We start from the raw sequence: 23141 nt of genomic DNA, 5'->3' as shown, positions 1-23141 counted from the left end.
TCACCAATGACACGACACATTACGTTGTACTATTGTAAGATGCTCCACACAGGGAGGATAAGCCAAACCATCTTAACCTAGATAAAAAGGAGTCACAGTCCCACTAGGTATCCAGTTTTCCACCAGATCCCTGGAGGAAGACTGGACCCATCTCACCATTACGGGACCCTTTTTCTTCAACAGGACCATCTCTACTCCAACAGAACCACATCTGCCACTCCAGGAGGGCTTACTTTGGACTGCTTCCAACACCCTGACCAACAGGGTGTCAGGTTGTATTTCTGACTCTGTCAGGGTTTTCTAGGATTTCTTGTTTATTTGTTTGCTTATTCTTCTGTACTACAACATCTGTACTTTTATATCCCGAGTAAAGAACTGCTATACCTATTCCCAAAATCTTTGCCCGACAGCCTTTTAATTGCAAATTTATAATAATTTGGAAAAGGGGGGAGGGGCTTACATTTCAAGGGAGACTCCAACCCTCCCTGGCAGATACCTGTCTATCTAAACCAAGACAGTATCTTCACCTAAGGTAGTTATCTGTATTTGAGGGAAAAAAAAAAAAATCAATTTATCTAATCCTGAAGGAGATGTCTCAAATAGGTAAGACGAATCATTGTCTAAAAGAGTCTGTTTCTCTCTACACTAATAGAAAGAACAGAAGAAATTATAGATATTAATAATTAGGTGAAAATAATCTTTTTCACACTCTAGGCAAAGTGTAAAAACATTTCTTTAAATGATGTGAGGAACACCTAATACAAATTTCCAGACAAATCTTACTAAAGTCAGCTCTTCCATAGAATTAAGAATTAACACTTTTTTCTTCCCCCCACAGAAAAAATGTATGTCCTGAAATAAAAGGACAGTGCACAGGAAAGGTAATGGAAAAATGCTGTTGTGAGGAAAATGAAAGACAGGAAAGAGAAGTAGTGTGGTATCTACATATATCTCTTAGATATATGTCCTGTCTACAAGAAAAAGAAGTAATAGCAATGCTAGCTAAAGGAGCGAAGTGACAAACATGCTAAGAACAAAACAATATCACCTGCTAGGAGAACTCCTTTTCTTCAAAGATTACACAGAAACATATTACATTAGGACACAAAGATACTTTCTGATTCAGTTTGGAAAGATCTATTTTGGAGACCCCAAACACCCTAGCCAGGAGACAGGACTAGTGACACAGTGTGTTGCTCTTGTCTTACCTCTATGAAGAAGAGACTGGCTGCTGACGTTGGGTGATGGTACATGTAGATGGTCACAAGGATGGCTGCAGCCACAATGAGCACCAGGACGAGAATGCCGACGATCAAGCCGGCGTGAAGCGTTCCGCCTTTCTTCTCTGCCGCGCTGTCATCTGTTGAGGCTGCACAAACAGCACACCTCTTAGCACAGTGACTTACGCCTTGCCCACTCCATTACACAGATGGAAACTGAGCATTTGCTTTTTCTGTGTCACATATACCTCATTTTCTGCAGCCCAGTTGGAAAAAGATATTCGATGTCTCTTTTCCACAACTGGGTAGTCTCATAATCTTAATGAAGAGACTTTCAAATGTTTTACTGATTCTAGTTCAGTAAATGATATTAACATCCTTTCTTTTGAATGTAAAATGTACAGTCTGAAGTTCCTAATTACCTTCAGAATAAATTTTGCTTTGATTTTCTTATAAAATTATTGCTATTGTCCAACAGACAAGAAAGTACTAATTGAGTATATTTTGAACACTCATTTTTCTTTAAATATTCTAGTTGAGACATGCCACAAACCCAAACGCTATTAAACATATTCTGAAAACCTTATTCATTAGCTTGTAAAAGAGTTTGGAACCACTCTTCGCAATTGAATAAGACAGCTAAAAGTGCAACACATGGATGCAAATGATCCTACAATATTTTGATCTTGGTCTGAATGAAACACTCATCATACCATAGTATTAAAGAAGACAATTTATTTACTAAACTTGATACCAAGAGGCCACCCTATGCTCCTGTCAAGATAAAAGAGGATTATCTCTGCAACAAGCAACTTGTCAGCAGTGCTTCTAAATAAGTGACTGAAAGTCTTTCAACAACAGTGTAATATTTGGGAGAAAAGTTTCTCAATATAACAACCAACACCTGTAGAACTGCTTGTTCTTCATCATACTCTTGCATACAAGAATTACTGTTCTGCCCACTTCTGCAGGCAAACGAGCCATTCAGAAGTCCTAGGTTTAAGAAACACCAGTAGAACACTGGTAATTTGACTTCACAAACTTCCATCATTCTCCTAAATGTTCTTCACCCAGAGGGCACCCCAGAGAAGTGGTCACAGCACCAGCCTGACAGAGTACAAGAAGCATTTGGACAATACTCTTGGGCACAGGGTGTGACACTTGGGGGTGGTTCAGTGCAGGGCCAGGATTTGGACTCTATGGTCTTCATGGGTCCCATCCAACTCGGCATATTCTGTGCATTTCTGTGATATTCCCACCATTTTCTGCTTTTCTGGAAATCCTTCTAATCACTTTAATGCATTACTCCACACAACACCTGTCTCTGGTCTTGCTTATAAGAAACTTTCTTTCAGTTCCACTTTTAAATTTCCTCTCACCATGCCTGTTTTGGCAAGCTGACTATAATGAAAATCATTGATGCCTGCAACCATCCTTTTTGCTGTGCTATCCTCTTGAACTATTTGTTTGGTTGTCTGAGGTCAGGGACTCCCTTTTATTTGTTCTTTGAAGACAGACATGGGTTATGAGTATCACTTCAAACAAATCCCTGTTATTGTTAATAATAGGAGCAACAGCAATAACAACCACAATAGCAATAAATGTACATGGTATTTAACCATCCATCTGATTGGAGTAGAACACTCCATTCCAATGTTAAAAAAGCGAATTGGAAAATTATAGAAGAAAGGCATATTGATGCAGGGGCAATAAAAGAAAAGAGGAGCAGTTAATCTGAGTGTTACAGCTCATACATCCATGGATGAGCACGTTTCTCACCAGACTAAGGAAGGCTATGTGGTTTGTCAACCATCAGAACAGCACAGCACCGTTGGAACAAAAGGGAGAAAAGGAAGATGAAGATGCATTATCTTAGCCAAGACATATATCTGACTATTACTTCATGTAAGGGTTATGCATCTCTGGGGATAGAGAAGGGATTCATATACTTATCCCTTGTTTTTGTCCATATTTCCTCAATCTTGGTTCAGGACAGTCAAAACCCCGCAGTGTTGTTCTGCTCTGTCTCATCAAATCAGTGACTCTTTGTGGAGTAAGGAACTGAGTAACAGAATTAGAGGATGAAGAAAAACATCCCAACAGATTGGGAAGCTAAACTAGGGTGTGGGAAACATTAATGATTTTAATAAAAATTGCAAGCATGATACCTACTCAGGTACAGCCTATTCCTGCAGGTATCATTCTTTTTAAAAGTTCATGCGTATCTTTTCACGCAAGAACTTCAGTTTTAATTGTACTGATTTTAGACATGAATTTTGAGTTTATGCATGAACAAGATCCAAGAACCACATCTCTTCCTGCATAACTCCTACAAAGAGATTTACTTTGCTTTCTTAGAGCTTAGTTCACACAAATATATAGGAGTTTTGAAATGGAAAAGTAGTGTCAGCCCTGTTTGATTTTATTTAAACACTGTACATACAGTGAAATTTTCCAGGCCATTCTTTATACTGAAGTGGAGGAAAGAAGTTATTACCTAGAATCTGGAAGTTCTATTTTTCAGATTTTCAAAATTGTCTCCTAAAGGGTCATTAAAATACTTCCTAGTAGTTGAAGCACTATATAAAAAAGGATGCAAGATTCGTGGAGAAGACAGGAAAGAAGGGTGATCGAAAAAAGATTCCTCTTATTTTCAGACAGCAGAATGTTTTGCTTGACATAGCCATCAATATTCACTTCATCTGAGAACAGATGAATGTATAGAAACACCAGTCTTAGTTTCTGTTCATGCACTGTAACAATATTTAGTACTTTTACTTATATTTCAAATTGCCATACAAATGGAAATTAAGTAACTGAAAGGTCATCAGAAAAGCCCTGCTTGATTGTGCATCCTCTTGGTTGGACTAGTAATTCCCACTGGTGGACAGTTAGTTCTGAATCACCCTACTGAGAAGCAACTGCTCACGCAAAGGAGCAGAGGATTCTTAGCTTGTTTGTCTCAAAATTATCTTTTTTACAGTTTCATGCTTTTTACTTCAATGTCACATTAGTGCATCAAAAACGACTTTGTCACTTGTACCCATATCCAGGCCGATTAGCACTAAACAAGCAATTTGTACTGTTCCTGTGTTCTGGTTGAAGGCATAACATTTAAAAAAATGCTGGACCTCAGCAAAGGTCCTAACCACACTGTAAAGGTCAGTAGTTTAATCTCTTTTGATCTGATATTTTCTCAGCTTTCAGCATCCAGCTTTGCAAACTAGAACACCATCTCTTTGAAAAAACACAGGTGCCAACTTCCTGACCAGTTTTCTGCTAGTCAAGGGGTGGAGCACTCTGTGGACATCAGTGCAGTGATCCGAATGCCAAACGCAAAAAATAATGAAACAAAAGAAATGCTTTCCTAAATTACAACATGTTTAAGTAACTTGTAATTTCCATAATGGAAATTCAGTCCATTGACCCTAGGGTTCAAATACTCATGAGAAATTGATTTCACTCTCTTTGCACGGAGACAATAAACAGTGTTGTCAACATCGAAAATACTCTTTTCTGCAAAATCAACTGTCAGTTCTTTTAAAATGCCACCAAGGCAAATAGATTAAAAAACAAGGACTTGGAAATTTTTTCAGGTGTTGAAATCTTATTAATATTATCACAGCACGTCTGTTGTTCCATGCAAGGCTAAACCCATAGGAGGCTATTTGTTTTATGACCAATCCTTTCCCAAAAGGAGTATTCTCAATGGAACTTTCCCTAAACTTTCCTTTTGTTATGCTCAAGAAGCAATTGTTACATATCATATACTCTATATTTATAGTGTCTTCTCAGACTCTTAAATGCATAAAACTTTTAAGCAGAAGGAGCCTGTTAATATCTCGAAGGTCAGTCTGCTTCTCATTAAGTACTGAATGACTGGATAGAAAGAGCAAGTAGCTTTTTTTCCTAATATAAAGGCACAGAACCCAAACAAGAAATAGCTGTTCTGCTGCTGGAATGTTTAAAAAATAGAAGTGAAAACACAATAAAAATGTTCTTATTGTTTCCATGAAAAACATGCAAACACTAAAAAATCTTTGATTTAAAATAACTAGTATGTCTCTGGTTACTCCTGGACTAGCTTCTTTTGGAGTAGGAAAACAAAAAAAAAACACAAGGAATGAGTCTTGTCTTGCCATGGCACACGTGGACTGCAATGCTGACTTTAACAGAACAAAGGCGTCTGCAAACTGAGACTGCTTCTTAGTGTTTACAAACTGCTAGTTGCTGTTTGTAAACACATTGAAGATTTTTCTCACAGCTGCATATTAACCCTTGAGGTCTGCAAAATAATTAAATACATTGTTTTATATTATCTAATTTTAGGGTTTACAAAAAGTTTCTACTGTGATAGTTTTATGTATGAGAAAACAAAATTGTGATACACATATTTACAGATGTTGCAATACGAGATGGAAAAGAGTTTAATTTCTGGAGATTATTATTTCTGTGAGAACAGAAATACAAAATATTTTGCAGGAAAACTGAGGAAAAATAGACGAACTTCTGGTACTTCTTGGCTAGAAAATTTCCTTTATATAAAATGATACGGAACAAAAGGTGAATGACAGACAAAAATGTAGAATTTCATTCCCTACTTGGAAAAGAAAATTTTGCTTTTCCCTCCAAAAACCATGGCATTCCATTTTACTCTTGCATTTTGATCAGATGGTAAAAGACCATGTGGAAAAAAAAAATTGGATTTGAACCTCCAACTCAAACTCATTATATGTACATGAATCATTAAGGGATAAATGCAATACCTTATCTCACCCTCCTGATTGACACACAAAGCCAGGGATATAGATGATTTAAATTGCAGAATCAGCCTGAAGATGATAACTCAGTCCCAAACTTGGTTATTTTCTCCCTTCTTTTTACCAGAAATGCATTTTCTCATTTTTGGTCAGCAAATGAGCAGAAACCTTCTCTTGCTGCATGATCTGGGTCAACTGCGGATCATGTTCACTCACCAGCCCTCCACCCGATTACGTATAACATTTCTAGTCTGGAAAGTGTATCGCTCCTATTTGCATGACTGTGGGTTTGAGTTAATAGGCTCCTGCCAAGAGGGAGGACACAAAGCTTAGGGCAGCTGAGCACACAGGCTTCCAGGTACAGCGAGATCAATGGAGCCACTGGATTTTCCTCCTCTCCTAGGCCTCCATTTACATCTGGAATGTGAGTCTACCAGAAGATACCTTGCTTTATGGGGCAGGTATATGGTTCTTCACACACAAGCTTTTTCCTTTTACATAACACAGATTCCTGAAAAGATGATTAATGGCCTGTGGGAGGGAATAAGGGAATGTGCAGCTGGAAGGATTCTCCAGAGACTCAAGGGAATCCTCATAAAAATTTTCTCTCTACCTCTTTTAGGAACAGCATGCTCTGGAACTCTCAACTTACTCACAGTAATGGAGTGTGATTTTCTTGATTTGTGGGTTCAATCCCTAGGCATTTGTTAACATTTTGAGGTTAAGCCACTGCTTTGCCTGGTTTCATGATGATTTATAAAGTTATGGCTCAGCTAATGCTTTAAAAATTGATTTCCAATTGCATGTAAGAAATGAAAGGTGGGCTCTGAGTGAGAATATTATGAGCTATAACACACAAAATCAGAATTCAGTATCTGGCTTTGCTATCAATTTTCTGTAGGACCCAGGGCAACTCAGTAAGTCACTCCAAGATTGATCAACTGCTTGGTGTAGTAAATTGATGAGAGTGCATTACAGTCAAATCCCTCTGTTTATAGGATGACAGTACTCTAAATATGTTAGCTAAGGGCTCTCATTCTTCTTTCATTCTTCAGCTCTAAAATATCACCTAATGCTACAACACTTCTCATCTGTATTAATTTTAGTTTGAGCTTATTGAGACCATGTAAGCCATTACAATACTTAGTAGCATCAAACAGCTGTCATCATGAAGCTCAATATTGTACCATGGAGGACCAAAACATTTGCCTGTAAAAGCAGCTGACTCAAATTCAGATGAACAGAAAAGTTAGCTCTTTATAAGAATTTAAATTCTCTCACCTCATTGACTCCTCCTAACCCTACCTAAAGCAAACAGGACAATAACATAAAGCAGGTAGTTCCTCTCTAATGCTGTGTCTAGTTCTTGTAGAGTTACTCACCACACACCACACCTTTGGGAGATGGAACAACTTCAAGTATTTCAACTTCAATGCAAAATGTCCAACTACATGAGCCTTCCTCCACCTGACCTTCACTTTTCCCATTTTTTACAGTGACTCATGCACACCAGTGTCAAAGATGAGTGAGCAGTGCACAGAAGATTGGAGAAGGCTACTGGCTGCAAAACTGGCTGAACTCCCTGTAGAATAGGAAGTTAAAAAGACAGAAGATCACAGGATCTTTGTTTGCCCTAGCTGTCACGCTGCCATAGCACTGTGACAGCAACAGGAGCAGATGACAAAACAAAAAAGAAAAGCAGCTTTTTCTTAAAAGTTCATCCAGTTTTTTCCATCTGCACTTAGAGCTACATGGGGTTTTCCCATTAACACTTTGATCTGGCACAAAGTCAACAAAATGTAAATGTGTAACAAAGTCAGCTGTGTGTCTTTACAGCAAAGTCATGACAACTGTAAGAGTAGGAAACCATGTATCATTTTATAACTGTCTTAGAAAACCAAAAAGAAACTAAACTACTATCCTAGACTTCAATACAAATCTACACACAGCTCTTCTGTTTTTTTAACATCATGCTTCTTCAATGTGAAGTACAATGCTTAATATGATGAAAAATGTCCTTTTTTGCTCAAGGAGAAAGTGATATTTTCTATCTAGGGGTTATTTGCATGCGAGCACCACTACTTTGAAAAAATTTATTTGATTTTTTGATTTGATTGTTTGATTGACTTTTATTATTGATTGATTGATTAATTATTTTATTTGATTTCAATTTGATTGACTGCTGATCTGATTGATGATTTTTTTATATCTCTTGTGATAATAGCTGTAATGAGATGATGACAACAAAACTGGGATGGAGATGCAAAAATTCTGGAAAAGGCACAAATGTCTTGTTTTAAGAAGAAATATTTAAGTACAATTCAATGTACCATGAAGCAAGTGGAAAAAACAGAGTTTAATTATGCCACCAATAAGAATAATGATTATTGATGCAATATTCTATTCTTTTAATCAGAATTAATGAGTTCAGCACTTTTAATTCATACTTGCTTTAAAAAACATGCATGAAGCCCACTGGCCACTGCCTTTAGTATGTAAGATATATTTTTTCCTGTGTCTGATGCATGAGGAAGTTTGAAATATTTATATAAGAGGCTGTTGCTTTCCCAAGCTTCTGTTCTTGGCTCTGGGTCAATTTAAATAAGATATCTGCTATCAAACATGAATGTAATACCATACTGAACCCCAGCAAAGCTGTATAGGCTTTCCTTAAACCACAAGTTTTCCTGGGAGGAAAAGACTTGAATTACACTTGGCACATCATTTCATGTTTCATACAGAAACATGCTATGGTAGATCCCACACTTCTTCCTAAAATCACTACTTTTCTGTTCGGAGTGTTACAGCTGGATTTGCAGAAAGCAGGGACCAGCATTTAGGGAAATTGGTTGGGTCTAAAGTTCAACTTTGATCATACCAAAGGTAACAAGAGAGATTTCTAATTTATCGTAAGACCTGTCTCTAACTTGAGCTGAGAAGAGGCTGCTGAGAAATGAGAGAGGAGAAACAGCTTGGAAAAGTTCAGAGAGAAATAGAGTAAAATGGGGAGATATATCAGCATTTCTTAAACTATAATCCGAAGTGTGAAATCAAATATATGGGAACAACCGCTGCCTTATTTGAGTTATATTTTATTTGTTCCCTTTGGAATTTCTCCCCTACCAAAATAAAAGAAAAAAGGTAAAAAATCAGATAACCTCTGTTTACAGGGCTCTTTCTGGTTTATCTGATAATGAAGGTGGCTAATTGTCCTTGAATCTACCAATCTTCATATTTTTATCCTACAAATACATTTCTATCCATCACCACCTCGTCCACTTCTCTCTGTTCTGACACTCTTCTCTTTTTTCTTCTTCTATTTACAAGATTATTGACAGAAACCATTTCAAAACTGCTCTTTGGTAAGATTTTGTTTATACAAACACAGCACATGGCACAGCACAGACAAAGTAAACTTTATGATCAGTTTTCTTCAAGGAAATTCTTTCTTAACTAATTGTGTGAACCCTGCAATTTTAGGGGAACACCAGCATTTTTGAGTAAGCGGAACATACAGACATATAATTACATAATCCATTACCTAATCTTAACAGTATTTTTTCAATAATGATATAAACCTTAAATCCTCTCTTTTTCATGAGAAAAGACTAAAAAAAAAGGTCTGAATCTTGGCCTGCAGGTTTCTGAATAGGAATGGAAACAAAACACATGAGCTAGGACACCCTGAAGAGAATTAATTCAAGGAAACCTTGGGTATCTACACGTAAGATGCCCACCCTTAGTATGCAATTTAGATGTTTCTCTGTATCTGAGAGAGTTAGGCACCCCATATAGTAACATATTCTAGTCTGGGCACTTCTTTTGGCATGACATTTGATTACTTCCTCTTGCCTACTACTTGACACTGGCTAGGAGAAGGGCCTAAAAGAACAGTGTGTGGATTCCTGGCTAACACCAGATGAGATGAAGCCTCTAGAAGGTAATTTCCTGTGGCTAGACTAAGTTCTGGCAGTATAACAAAGCCATGTCTTGTCAATCTTATCTTGTACAAAGTCCATTTTAAAACAATGTTAAGCCCCCACAAAGGTTATGCTTACAATTTTTTAATTTATTGTGTTTTACTTTAGTATTTGGGAAGACTCAGCTGGTTCATAGTGACTTGTTAAGCTGAGTCACTTACTGACTGTGTGGTCAGGTCATAATAACTTCTTTTGTGTCAAAAATATTTGTTTTGCCTAAAAGGTTGGCTTATTTCTTTGGTGAAATATTCCTAATTTTCTGTATCATTTAGCAACTTAATGTATTAGAAAGAAATTAGTTATATGACTCTTATCAGGCATTAGTTGGTGTCTAATGTCTTGCTGCTGGAGTTCAGGGTACAGAAGAAAAAAAAGGACAACATTTTCTCCATAACTTGAAACAGCTCAGACTCCAATTTTTAAGAGAAATTAGGAAGACAGATGATTTATGGAAGCTAGTTTTTAGACACAGAACTGTATTGGAAAAAATAGTCTTGGGTAAGTTTATCACTGTACATAAAGTATATAAAAGTACTCTTTTTCCGAAACTTTGTCTACATTTTGGTAATTTCTTCCTGAGTTTCCTAAACTCTCAAAATCAAATTAAGCTCTCTGTAGTAGAAATATTAACCCTGTTACTACATTCCTGTTAGATGTATCTAGACCATCTTTGAAAATGTCCAGATGAGAGTGAAAAATAACACGATACTGACATTTTCTAGAACTACATATACTGGGATGAACTTGTTAACAAAGAAATGAAACAGCTTTCTTCCTCAGGCAGGTGTCGTTTTTTTTTTTTGTTTTGGGTGGTTTTTTTTCCCCCCCTCTTCCACAGCTTTCTTTTTTTTGAAACAAAACAAAAAAAAATCTGTACACCTTGATAAATGAGAAATGTAGCATTTGTCTGATACCTGCTGTCCAAAAGACAGACTTTTCCTTAGAGTTTTAAAGTAGAAGGACTGTGGGGGACTTATAGCAATCAAATCATCACAACAAAGTGTCTAAAAAGGTCAAATAAAATGTATATGGATGTGCTGGCCAGTCATCCAATCATCCACCAGAGAATTCTCAACAAGAAAATATTGCATTACAGGATAGCCATGGCCAATTACTCACAGTTTTTATGAAAAAATAGGCTTTTAAACTGTTTATTCAGTTGTGTTAAATGAGAAAAGGAAAAAAACAACAGAATCTGAAATTAATAACAAAAAATGGTGCAGTTTTGGTGCAGGACATCTCTTAGGACTTAAAAAAAGTGCTTGTCATTTCAAGGAGAACCAAGATACAACAAAAATTGTGATGTCATACCAGCTGTACTTTAAAATGGTTTTGGCACATGTGTAATAGGCATCTGTCATATGTAAAGAAAGAGGGCAGGCAGAAGAAACAAAACCAAGCAAATCTGAAATGTACATTAAGATACACCACAAAATTGTGGATGGATTACAGCACAGTTGCAGAAGATTTTCTCATATAACTAAAAGTTCAAAGCAGTACGGCCAGAACAAAAACTTAAATGTATAAAAATTTATGAATTTATAATATTTGATTTTAAAAGTTCTAGACAGAGGTGAGATGCACCTATTTCTATGGAATCTTTTTGTTCTACCTAACCAGATATTGACTGCTACCACCCCGGGACACATCAAACTATAGGCAATCATTGATCCAATATAGCTTTGGTTTTCCATTATAAAGGGTTCCCTTTCATTAGAGCTTTAAAGGATTTAGTGTGAGAAAGTAGAGACCCTGTATTCATGACCTGGAATAATCTACTCTTTATGAAAGGCTGACAAACCACAGAGAATCAAAGAATGTGCCTGTGGCTACAGAGGTTTTATCTGAGTCTAATCCAGGGGACACTGGAAAATTCAATGCATAATTGAAGATTCATCAAAAAGAACTTCTCACATTAAAAGCTACGTTTACTGTGTGAATGAGAAATCCTGGAGTGTTTCTTTGCTCTTGTGTTGTTTGAAGTAATTTTAACTTCTTTCTTAAATTCCAAGAATAAAAGGAACAGCTCAAGAAAAACGAATGATTACATCATGTTGGTTTGTCGTAAAATGCAGCACCTTTCTCTGTGGAAATGAACTTTCTATAAATAACCGATGCCTCAAACCTTACACCTTGCCTACCAAGTAGGCCAAGCCACCCAACATTTGCTAGGATTCAATGCTTTTACAGAGTTTTTATCTTCAGATCTTGGGCACAGACTAGACAAGTGAAAAAATAATCCTGCTGCAATTCCCAAACTGAAAGAAACATGGATGTTTTTTCTAAATCCCACTTTTGGAATAATTTCTTATAGAACAGCATACAGTTTTGAGCTGTGTATGAGATGCCCATGATGGAGAGCTGCCTGTTCCTGGGTCAGCCACCTGCCATGGAGCATTGGCTCACAGAGCGGAGTGTGGGCACTTTTCAACCAGGAACACGCCTCCAGTACAGAGCAGATGTGGAACAGAAGAATGGAGCGCTGACTATTGACCTCTAAGTGCACTGAAGCACTTTTCTCAATAAAATAAGAAGCAATTTGATTTCAAGACAGAAAGAAAATTTCAGGGATATTTCCATAGACAAAATGCTTTAAAAGTACTACATTGAGTTTACAGATCACTTTATTCTAAGGAATCACTTATGTGGCAAAGCAATGTCAAAAAACACCACTGCCAACAAATGGACAATTCAATGCCCAATACAGCACGTGACCAGCCATGCTGCGGTTAGTGACAGGAAAATGACAGCGGGGAGACTGGTAATGAAGAGGATGACAACCTCCCCCAATGGAGTGAGCAGATCTCTAGTTTGAGGGAAGGAGAAAATAATGGCTGAATATGACTGAAACACAAATGACAGGAAAACAGACCAACAAACTAAATGGCATCTGCACTCTGTTTTTTTTCAAAACTTGAATAATTCTCTGTGAGGGTCCTGAGAAACTGCTGTATCTCAGCTGTTCTGGACTGCTGTTTGTGGGACCTCTGCCCATGATGTTGGGGTCCCCCTGTAAGCTCAGGTTCAAACCTAAGCTATGTTGTAGATGAATCTATGTTCAGTCCCATCTCTGATCTTGTATCCTGGACCAACACTGTCCATGGACTGTGCCTCCTTGGATGAGCCTTGGAGCTGTTTATCATTTTCCTGCAGCAGAATTCCTGTGCAGACCTGGTTCCCCATTTCACCTTCTCTAGGGTCACTGATGAGAGATGCTTCCTCTGGTCCTTTCCTGAGCTGTCTGTTGGCAGCTGTGCCTCTTTGCTGTTTTGCTGCTCCCTTCTTTGCCAGTCTGGCTTCCTGCCTTGACCCTGGGTCAGCCTCATGGCTGCAGACTCAGCTGGTGGTCACTAGACCAGGGTTGACCCCAGTTGCTTCCTCTGAGCTGCTGGACTTGCCCTGTGCCATGCCTGTGCCTGCTGCCACACTTGGCTACCTGTTCCTTTGACCCACGAGAGAAACTTCATGCTCCCTGCTTGGAAAGGCAATCAGAGCCAATAATATTCCCCTTAATATCAGTGGAAATGTGATCTATTTAAATTTCCTCAGCAAATCTTCCTCTGCTTTGATAGACTATTCTGAAGCCTTCAGAAATGAACTCAAATCTTCCTTTTCACCTCAGCAAGCTCTGCTTTGGCAATGAACACAGGCGCAGGCGATGTCTAACAACTGTTCTATTCTAGTAGGGGAATTCTCATCCACTTCAAAGGGGGAAGGAAAAAGCTCAGGTCTCAGTCCTTGAACTCACAAAGATGACAAAAGCAGTCCCCTGCAGAGCCTCGTTTAACAGGGACCTTTATTGGTTGGACAAGGTGATCTTATTAACTTGCACAGGGAATGTGCATGGAGAAATGCAGGATCTCTGCTAGTACAGACATAGATATAAAATGAGTATACTTATTCACAAAATGTCAAGTAATAATTCACTACTGTGAATGACTTTATAGCACAATATTATTATTTAGAACTAGCACCATATAATATCTTAATTCAGTTAAATAAAACTGCATTATTATAGTCAATAACTGCATTAATACTGCATTACAGTCACTGTACTAGTTACTGACACTAGTTACAGACAAAAAAAAAAATCTCTTACCTCCATTATCTTTTAGGTGCAGTGCTATCTTGGTGTCATCTATAAAGGAAATTCAAAATTAGTTGAAGGAAAATGTATTTTTCTAGGTCATGAATCATTTTAGCAATCAGTTTCTAATGCTAAAAACATTCCACAACAAGAAAATTATTTGGTACTCAACTCAATGAGAACTAGATTGTGTGTTTCTTACACTGAGCACTAACTACACTTTCTTACCATTAAAAATAAACATTTATGAGAGTGTTAAAGCATTCAGGAGGATTGGAAACACTGGCAAATAAGAGTATGAGACTCTGTCTCATAATGTTTATAAATAATTCATATATATTACATGTTCACACATAGCTTGAGCATTCTATAATATTAAGGACTATACGAATCAACATATGTCAATAAAGTAAGACAATGACTTAGTTCCTTTTCGAAGAATCTTGAAAAGGTCTACTAATACTAAACCCAATTTATTTCCATATTCCTCTTTTTCTTGTAAATTTTAATGAACAGAAGGACAGAGAATATTCCTTTTAATGCAGTCCAAATGCTGCACTGACAGTTTCTAAACTTTTATCACTTTAAACAAAACCAGACTTTCTTATCAGTAGATTCCCACCTTGAAATGCCTTCAGTTCAGATTTTCCTGTCACAGGCTACTTGGAAAATCTGTACCTCGTACTTTTTCTTGTGTTAACATACAATTTCAACAAATGCACAGACACACATTTTATAGATGCTCCTTAATTAATCTGAATTAGCTTTTTTGCCCAGATTAATTTTCTCCAAAAGCAGTAAAGCAGGGTATCCCAAGCTCAGAAAGGTAAAATTTAGGCAGCCATTGGTATGACGATGAGAACTGACCCAACGTGACTTACCCGGTTAATTTAGAAGCCTAGAGGAACTATCTCACAACAGTGAGCACCACATGAAAAGAACAGTGTCAACTGACTGAAAAAAAGTAAACAGGCATATTTCATAGAGGTTTTTATTTTGGACTATCTATAATTTTCACCTGGCTAAATAGAATTCACAAGAGAATTACAAATTCATTAAGTCTGTGATAGGAATTTCTTCTAGATTTAGCAGGGATGTTTACTACTACTATTTCAGCAGATTTTGGACTACTGCCAGAATGTAAAGGAACATGAAAAGTCATTATAATCTCAAGTTCTCTAGAAGTCTTCCTAACTTGTCCTTGCCTCTCCAGCAGGATCCTCTCCTTGAGCCTTCATCCCCTTTGCACCTTACTGGTGCAAGAGTGAGCAATTTAACAGCAAGAGCCTTGACTGCAATTCCCAACTCCTTCTGCTGCCCCAGAGGGAAAAAGTTGTCATCAACACATAATTAAAGAAAATAAATTTTTTTCTGAGTTGTAAATTACGTTTTTTTACAAATGTAAAAAAGCAGTGTACACATGTCACCTTCTGTGGGCAGGCTAGTTGGAAGGTGGGAAGTGGTGGATCCTCTGGTGGTTGTTAAAACTCTGAACCTTGTGGTGGTTGGCAGGAGGGTGGTGGTGGAGTACAGAGGTGTTTCAGTTGTGTCTATATTCTTCTCACAGATCTTATCCTTTGACTGTTGGGAAACAACAGAAACAAGGAAGAAAAAATTAATTCTCAGTGGAAAATGTCAAGAATGAAGAATTTAGTCATGGGCAAGTTGCTGTGATAAAAAGAGTGAAAATAGACACTAGATCAAGAAATTTCAAGAGCTTTTTTTAAAAAAAAAATCTTTTTTTTCTTGTCCCCTTTCAAGTCTCTATGCAGCATTCAGCAACATGTATTTTTACATCTATCTGCAAAATTTACAACCCCTCATTGTTAATGACAAGGTTCCATAGTCATCTCAGACTGTCAAACTTGTTACTTCCCTTGATCAGAGTTTAACATCTAAGTTTATAATTCAGATTTTCATTCTTCTGTTATGAAAACTCACTGCCATCAATCCAGGTGACAAAACAAAACATGTTAAAAAAGATATGTGGGAATTAAGTAGTAGCTCTTCATAGTGAACAATGTGTCATTAATTGGAGCATTTAATTAGGCTTTACATGTAATTATCACAAAGGAACACACATATATGCGTAAAATGTGTGCATGCATTCGGCCTATAGGATATTTATTTACTACAATAAGACAATCCGTTCACTATATGCCTATTAATTCTACATAATACTAAAATGTAAGGTATTATTTGTATATATAAAACCATATAAATAGATATATAAACATAAAACATAATTATGATAAAATATATGCAACAAAAATTAATAAAATTATTATAATATCATAGCACACTATAAGTAACAGTCATCACCATATAATAATTTAATATTTATTTGCATGGGCAAATATTTTGATACAAATGTAGAGTCCACTTGCTCCTTTTTTTCTCCCAAGTTCTGCACATTTTTAAAATCCTGAAGATGCAATGAATAATTTCTTTTATGTTTCACAGTTTTGCAGGAAAATACATCCAATTATCTTGCAGCAAATATGGGAACTGCATCTAACTCCTGTTGTTCCCATTCATTTTAATGAGAAGTGGAACCCTGTACACGTTTATCTCATCTTATTGAAATCTGGCTGTCAAAACCCAGTGGTCATTGTCTTTCTTTCAATATACACAGATATTTTATCATTCTTTGTTTTACCAGAAATTATTTATTACATTACAGAAATGTATCAGTACCTGCAGGATAATTATTCTTTAAATGTCTTTGGATTTTTTTGAAAAATACTGTTAATTTTACTGATGCAATTTAATCAAAATTTAGCTTAAAATCTATATTAAAAATAAAGAAATCTTACTATGAGAATCCTCATTATTTATCCTCTTGAGTGAAGCATCTAAAACTAAACATTGTGTGCTAATTATTGATCCTTCCCTGAATTCTAGCAGCCAGCTCAGGCATAACTCTGGAAGATGCCAAGCAAGCTGTAGCTTCTACTCCAGAGAGCCTAAAGGCTGGACAGTGAACTGGCACCAAGTAGTCTGAAATTGCAAATTAAACTATTAATTTCTCAGATACACTTGGTGTATCGATAATTCCCTCTCAGATCATGTACTAAACCTTGGAGCACATGCTGAACTGAAAAAAGAAAGGAGAAGCAGAAGGGAATGTTAACATCCTGCAGAGAGAAGTTTTTTGATATCTTAATTTGCATGCACAATTGAGTCCTAGCTAATTATAATCTGGATTAAAGCAATACAAGGGTTGTGCACGACAAAAACACATGCTCCCAGTAACTTTTTCTTATGTTCCTGAAGAGGTTGCCCTCCACAGAAAATAAATATCTCAGAAATGTTGCTTTCAAATCAGCTGGTGATAAACTGCGAAGCTGAAAGCCTCAAGGCCATGTAATAAGGCAGTATGTAGGTTGCAGTTATTTTGCAATTACAGTTACAAGAAAAAATTCTTCCATTAATATGGATTTATAATATTACTTCTCTTTGCTTCTACTGAAAATAAAACAGAATGTGCTTTTTAAACTAGACACCTAGGGCTATGTTTTGCCCTGGGTTTCACCTGACATTTCAGAAGGCCTATGTTGCTGAAACTCATGAGGATTTTTAGCCTGTTCAGCAAAAATGGAAAAAGAACTGCTTCTTTATGACCACCAGATGATTAAAAGTGCCATAAATTAATTTGCTCCTATTACCACAATCTCAACATGGAAAAAAAAAAAAGGAAAATGAAACCCAAAACAAACCTCAAACCAAAAATGCTTGTAAAGGGGCTTTTAAACTGGAACAGAATCATCATTGCTTATAAAAGTTTGCTGAAAATAAACTTCTCTGGTCTAAGAATACCCCAGATAAATTTCAGAGGAGGTTTATAGCCCCTGTCTGACAGTCCACCACTACCAGAATGAGATCTTTCTCATCCTCTCACTGCATCTCCCTAAAAAGAAATCAAAATGCCATGAAGGCTGGTTGTGTGAGGGCTTTTAGATTTTTATTTAAATTATTATTTTAATTTTATCTCTGTGGATTCATCTCTGTAATTTCTTCTTTACTAAATGATTTGGCCAGATTTCATAATCAAAATGCAATGTCTGTTTTTCACTTAAGGCTACGCCAGCAAAGGGTTTTCATCACAGTTTCTTCCTCTTTTCTGGCAAAAGTCAGAGATCTATAAGAAGATCAGCACAGGGACACTTTTTGGAGGAGGCTTTCTGTTTTTTGGGGTTTTGTTTAATTAAAGTAGTTTCCAAAAGATAAAATTTTAGGTTTTGTCCATTTTATTCCCTCAAATGGGGAGTGAAACTGCTCAGATTGTTCTTTGTTATGCCTTTTGGGATTTCCCCTGAATGACAAATATAGTATGTATTTGGCCTTGAAATCATGCTTTATAATCTGAATAATTTAAACAAAAACATCATAACTATATAAATTGTCTCTGATGGGCTGAGGATGTAAACTACACACATACCTCTTCAGGGCAGCCACTGTCTACCCAATCTTGTCGGTGACGATCAAATCCACTGGAGCATCTTTAAATCATGAAATAGATAGAAGTTGTCCAGATGGAAATAGGAGGAAAAAAAGAATAAAGGAAGGGAAAGGAACAGAACAGAGTGACAGAAAGAATAAGTAAATGATACGATTTAAAATCCATATGTTTTATATGGTATCACTTTTATTCAAGATGCTTTTGCTCACAATATGACTCACTCCTTTAATCCAGTGAAAGGTGTTTCAATGAATGAGACTTTTAGTTTTTAAAATTTATCATTTTAAAATAGGAATATCTCCCTTCCACTGGATAATTATTCTTAAGATGTCACTGACACATAGCATTTTTAAGTTTGATGTCAACCATATTGATGTAAATTAGTTTAATTATTGTTGTCCAAACTTCATAGCCAGGAAAATTTAATCCCACAAAGGATGCAGTGGACCAGTCACTGGGTTTATCAGGCAAAGTGATCTGAGACATCAAGATAGACAAATAGCCATTTGATCAATGTTCACAGCTCCTCTGAACACTCTCTGTGACAAATAGAGAACACTCTACAGCTGCTTCTACCTCCTCTCTAGATGCAGAAAACTTAAATTGCATGCATATTTCTTATCAAATTGGGTGAGTTTAATAACCTGCTTGCAATATCCTTTTTCTTTTGCTATATATAACAAAGAAATTTTTAAGGAGCTTGCAACACTTTAATACAATGATTCCCCAGGAAACCTCCATCTCTCAACAATATTATTATCAGTGATTGTAGAACAAGTTTGTGTTTCCTAGACAACAGGTAGCATCACAAACAGAAAGCATTATTAAAATGGAAAGCAAATGACTAAACCACAATACTCAGCTGTGAAGGATATTCTTCCCAGCTGGGGTGTTTTTTATTTTGGAGGGTATGTTTTTGATTTCTGCATTCATTTCCTGCAGAATTTTGTTATGAGACAGAGTGATGTCATTTGGGACCCATGGTGTTAACTTACCTGAATGTATAAAACCCCAACATTTTGGTGTTTTTAAATAAGACTAAGCAAGCAAATAAGGCCACTGTTACAGTTAGCTGTATTTAAGGGTCATTTTTTTGTTTACAAAGAATTGAAAGATAACAAGACATGTCAAGTGCTACCTACTTCAACCGAGGTAACAGGTTCATTTGGAAGAATGGAACATCGTAATTATTTTTATAGGAGGAGAGGATGTTAAGAAAATGTAAACAATGTTGACAACACACTTAGGGTAAGAAATATCTCCATATAATTATTTTGAGCAGAATCTATAATGTCTTGGAGAAAAGATGCTGAGAAAAATGTTCATTCTCTTGTTATACCTGCACTGATCCACATTATGCCATTTGCAATATTACCAAAAGAAATCACAGAATCACAGAATTACAATGTTGGAAGAGACCTCCAAGATCATCGAGATCAACCCAGCCCTAACACCTCAACTAAACCATGGCACTGAGTGCCACATCCAATCTTTCTTTAGACACATCCAGGGATGGTGACTCCACCACCTCCCTGGGCAGACCATTCCAGTATTTTATCACCCTTTCTGTAAAAATCTTTTTCCTAATATCCAACCTATACTTCCCTTGGCGCAGCCTGAGACTGTGTCCTCTCGTTCTGTCAGTTGCTGCCTGAATAAAGAGACCAACCCCACCTGACTACAGCCACCTTTCAGGAAATACCCCAAAACTAAGAAGTGTCAATTTTCCCACACTCTGTAGCAACTGGCTTCTCCAAAACCCCGTTGCCACTAACAGAAAAATGTTCAAACAAGAAATGTACTTCAGAGAAATACAGATATCTCCTTCCCAATGCATGAGGTCTCTAACAATAGGAAGTCAATTGACATTGGCTGGAGCAAGTCCAGAGGAGAGCCACAAAGTTGATCACAGGGCTGGGGCACCTCTCGTATGAAGACAGGCTGAGAGAATTGGGGTTGTTCAGCCTGGAGAAGAGAAGGCTCCAGGAAAACCCAATACAGACTTTCCACACTTAAAGGGAGCTTATAAGAAAGATGGAGAGAGACGTTTTATCAAAGACTGTAGTGACCAGACATGGAGAAATGGTTTTAATTGAAAGAAAATAGATTAATATTTGATATAAGGAAGAATTTTTTACAGTGATGCTGGTGAGTCACTAGAATAGACTGTCAAAGAAATTGTGAATGTCCCGTCATTGGAAGTGTTCAAGGTCTGGTTGCATGGGGCTTTGTGCAACCTTGCATCTAGTGCAAGATGCTTCTGCCCATGTTAATGGGGCTGCACAGAGTAATCTGAAAGGTCCCTTTGAATCAGAACCATTCTATGAATAAAGACCACTGGAGAAGTGTTTTCTTGCTGAAGTATGAATGAATCAGTGCTATGCTGGGGGCACAGAGCTGCTTCTCCATCTCTGTAGTATTCTGTCTCTGTGAATATTTGAAAGAACAAGAAAAGCTTTACTAAGCAGAAAGAAATGATGACATGTTATTCCAGGTATGAGTAGAACTTTATTTTTTCTAGTCTCCCCTACTTTTCTCTAAAATTTAAAGAGCTTCATTAGCAACTTCTGTGCTCATCTCTAAGCAGGACTGGACTGATTTTCCAGATGTAATGAATACTCATAAATCCATTACATTTTATTCATACTGCTCTGGCCCAAATCCAATGGTTTTGAGGATATTCAGTACATCAGAAAACCAAGCCAAATATTTAGACATGAAATCAAGCTACTCCATAAGTTCCTCCACTTGAGGCAGCTACTGCAGTCACATATCTATGCTAATTCAACCTAATGTACTTAGAGCTAGTAGGGATTAACAAATCTAGATTTTATCTTATATCTAAATGATGTAAAATTTAAGGGTCCAAAAATTAAATGAATAAAAATGTATGCCTGGTGCACTCATTTACAGTTCTTAACTCTTTTCTTACAAACTAATGAATTATCAGGGTGGGTGACATTTCTGGGGTTAATTTTTCTTTTTCGCCAGGAATTAACCAACCACCAAACACTGAATGCAACATGCAAGGACTTGGAATGGCTCTTTCAAACATGTGAGGCAGACTTGAGAAGACTCTGCCCTAAAAAAAGTACATTAAACCATGGGCACTGTTTATTTAACATTTCCGCTGATGCATAGTGAGTCCAAACAATATTATCAGAAAGCTTTATCAGCAATGAGATGGTCTTCTGGCAAACCTGTTTGTGAACTTCCTTTGGGGCATATATCACTTGATGTCAGCCATAGAAGCTACTGTTGTTGCTGCCTTGTTGAGTCAGAGTTCTGGAAACTGTCATTTCAGTGCAGCACCCGCTTTACTGACTGCCTTTTTAAGACCTTAATTTAGTAGTGTGGTGATAATTCCCTGTTGCCATTAAAACATTGGAGCAGATTTGATTTGCTGCGCTGTTTATGCCATCTGTCAACATGGCTATTTTATAACAACTTCATTTTAAACTGGTGACTGAACCCAGCTCCGAGTAAAGCTATAATAAAGATCTTCCAGGAAATGAAAATAGGAACATTTATGAAATGCAAGGAATTTCAGGATTTGTGTGGAACTCTGAACTACTGGTTCAGGGAGGAAAGGGAGAATGAATGCCTTTACACATATAGCAATGATGACTTGGCATAGCGAATGCAGCTGAGTCTGAGAAACAAGAAAGCTGTCAGAATCTTTTCAGTGAACTGTATGTAGCCAGAAAGGAGTTGGAAATGCCATCCTATTTACCAATGCCATTCACCTATTTTCGGCAGAGAATATTTGAATGAAGTGTCCACTCAGTGCAGGACATGAAATGCTTTGCTACTTTTCTTATAGATAGTTCAGTGAGGATTAATGATGATGATGATGATGATAATAAATGAGATAACCTGAATATAGAAAATTCATCAAGGTTTAACCTGTAAAAGCAAGAAACATAATGGAAAAGTATGGGGAAGTAAAGAGGCAAAGTCTGTAGGGGAATACCTTTTTTCCAGGTTGAGCTGGTGTATGACAATCAAGAGCACTGAAATGCACAGCACGTGTCATTCAAACCAATACTTTCCTACTATTTTTGCCTCTGTAAGAGCATGTAAAGAACAGATTTTTTTGAAATGAAAGGCATCCCAAAAATCTGAAATGATTTTGTAAATACAATTTAATGATTTAGTTCAGGTAAAAGGTTTATTAACTCAGCTAAATAAAAGACTAATCTGGAAAATTAAATGGAAATTGAAGAGGCAGAACTCTTTTTTGACTTCAACCATTAAGGAAGGACCATCACATTGTGAAAAGATTAAGACAGTTGCTAAGATGTTTGAATTACTAAAAGAAGGATTTGAATATTTTAAAGTGGAATTTCTTTCCAAGGTGAAATAGGATGTAAAAAATAAATATAAATATATATATATATATATACTATTAAAAAATATGGGAACTTTGTGTCTGTCCAACTGAAAAATAACTCTAATTATAGAGTGATTTTTGGAGGACAAAATGTTTATCTTTGTGCTTGATCTGGTTTTTACCTCGCTTTACCACAGAGCAGGCTCCTATTTGGTTCCTTCACTCTTCAAATATCACTTTCTTGCCACACCGTACTGTCTGGGGAAAGACTGAATTTTCTGTCCTTTGTTATTTTCCAC

At 36.8% G+C, this 23141-nt stretch overlaps 1 protein-coding gene across 2 annotated transcripts in view; it reads right to left on the bottom strand.

The window, feature by feature from the left end:
- The window catches only part of PLXDC2 (plexin domain containing 2), a 259764-nt gene that overhangs the window by 13373 nt on the left and 223250 nt on the right, over positions 1-23141 (bottom strand). For both annotated transcript variants that reach the window (XM_066198866.1, XM_066198875.1), the window contains exons 10-13: positions 18489-18549; positions 15475-15628; positions 14060-14098; positions 1209-1369 (exon numbers count right to left, since the gene is read on the bottom strand). In XM_066198866.1, coding sequence (XP_066054963.1) covers positions 1209-1369; positions 14060-14098; positions 15475-15628; positions 18489-18549 — 415 coding nt within the window. The remainder of the gene's footprint in view (positions 1-1208; positions 1370-14059; positions 14099-15474; positions 15629-18488; positions 18550-23141) is intronic.

The sequence above is a fragment of the Chamaea fasciata genome, unplaced genomic scaffold (assembly GCF_029207755.1).
Source record: "Chamaea fasciata isolate MVZ Bird 193981 ecotype frontalis unplaced genomic scaffold, bChaFas1.0.hap1 SCAF_1, whole genome shotgun sequence".
In the NCBI taxonomy this organism is placed as follows: Eukaryota; Metazoa; Chordata; class Aves; order Passeriformes; family Sylviidae; genus Chamaea; species Chamaea fasciata.
Note: the sequence above shows the minus strand (reverse complement) of the source record. Positions and strands in the feature narration are given on the sequence as shown.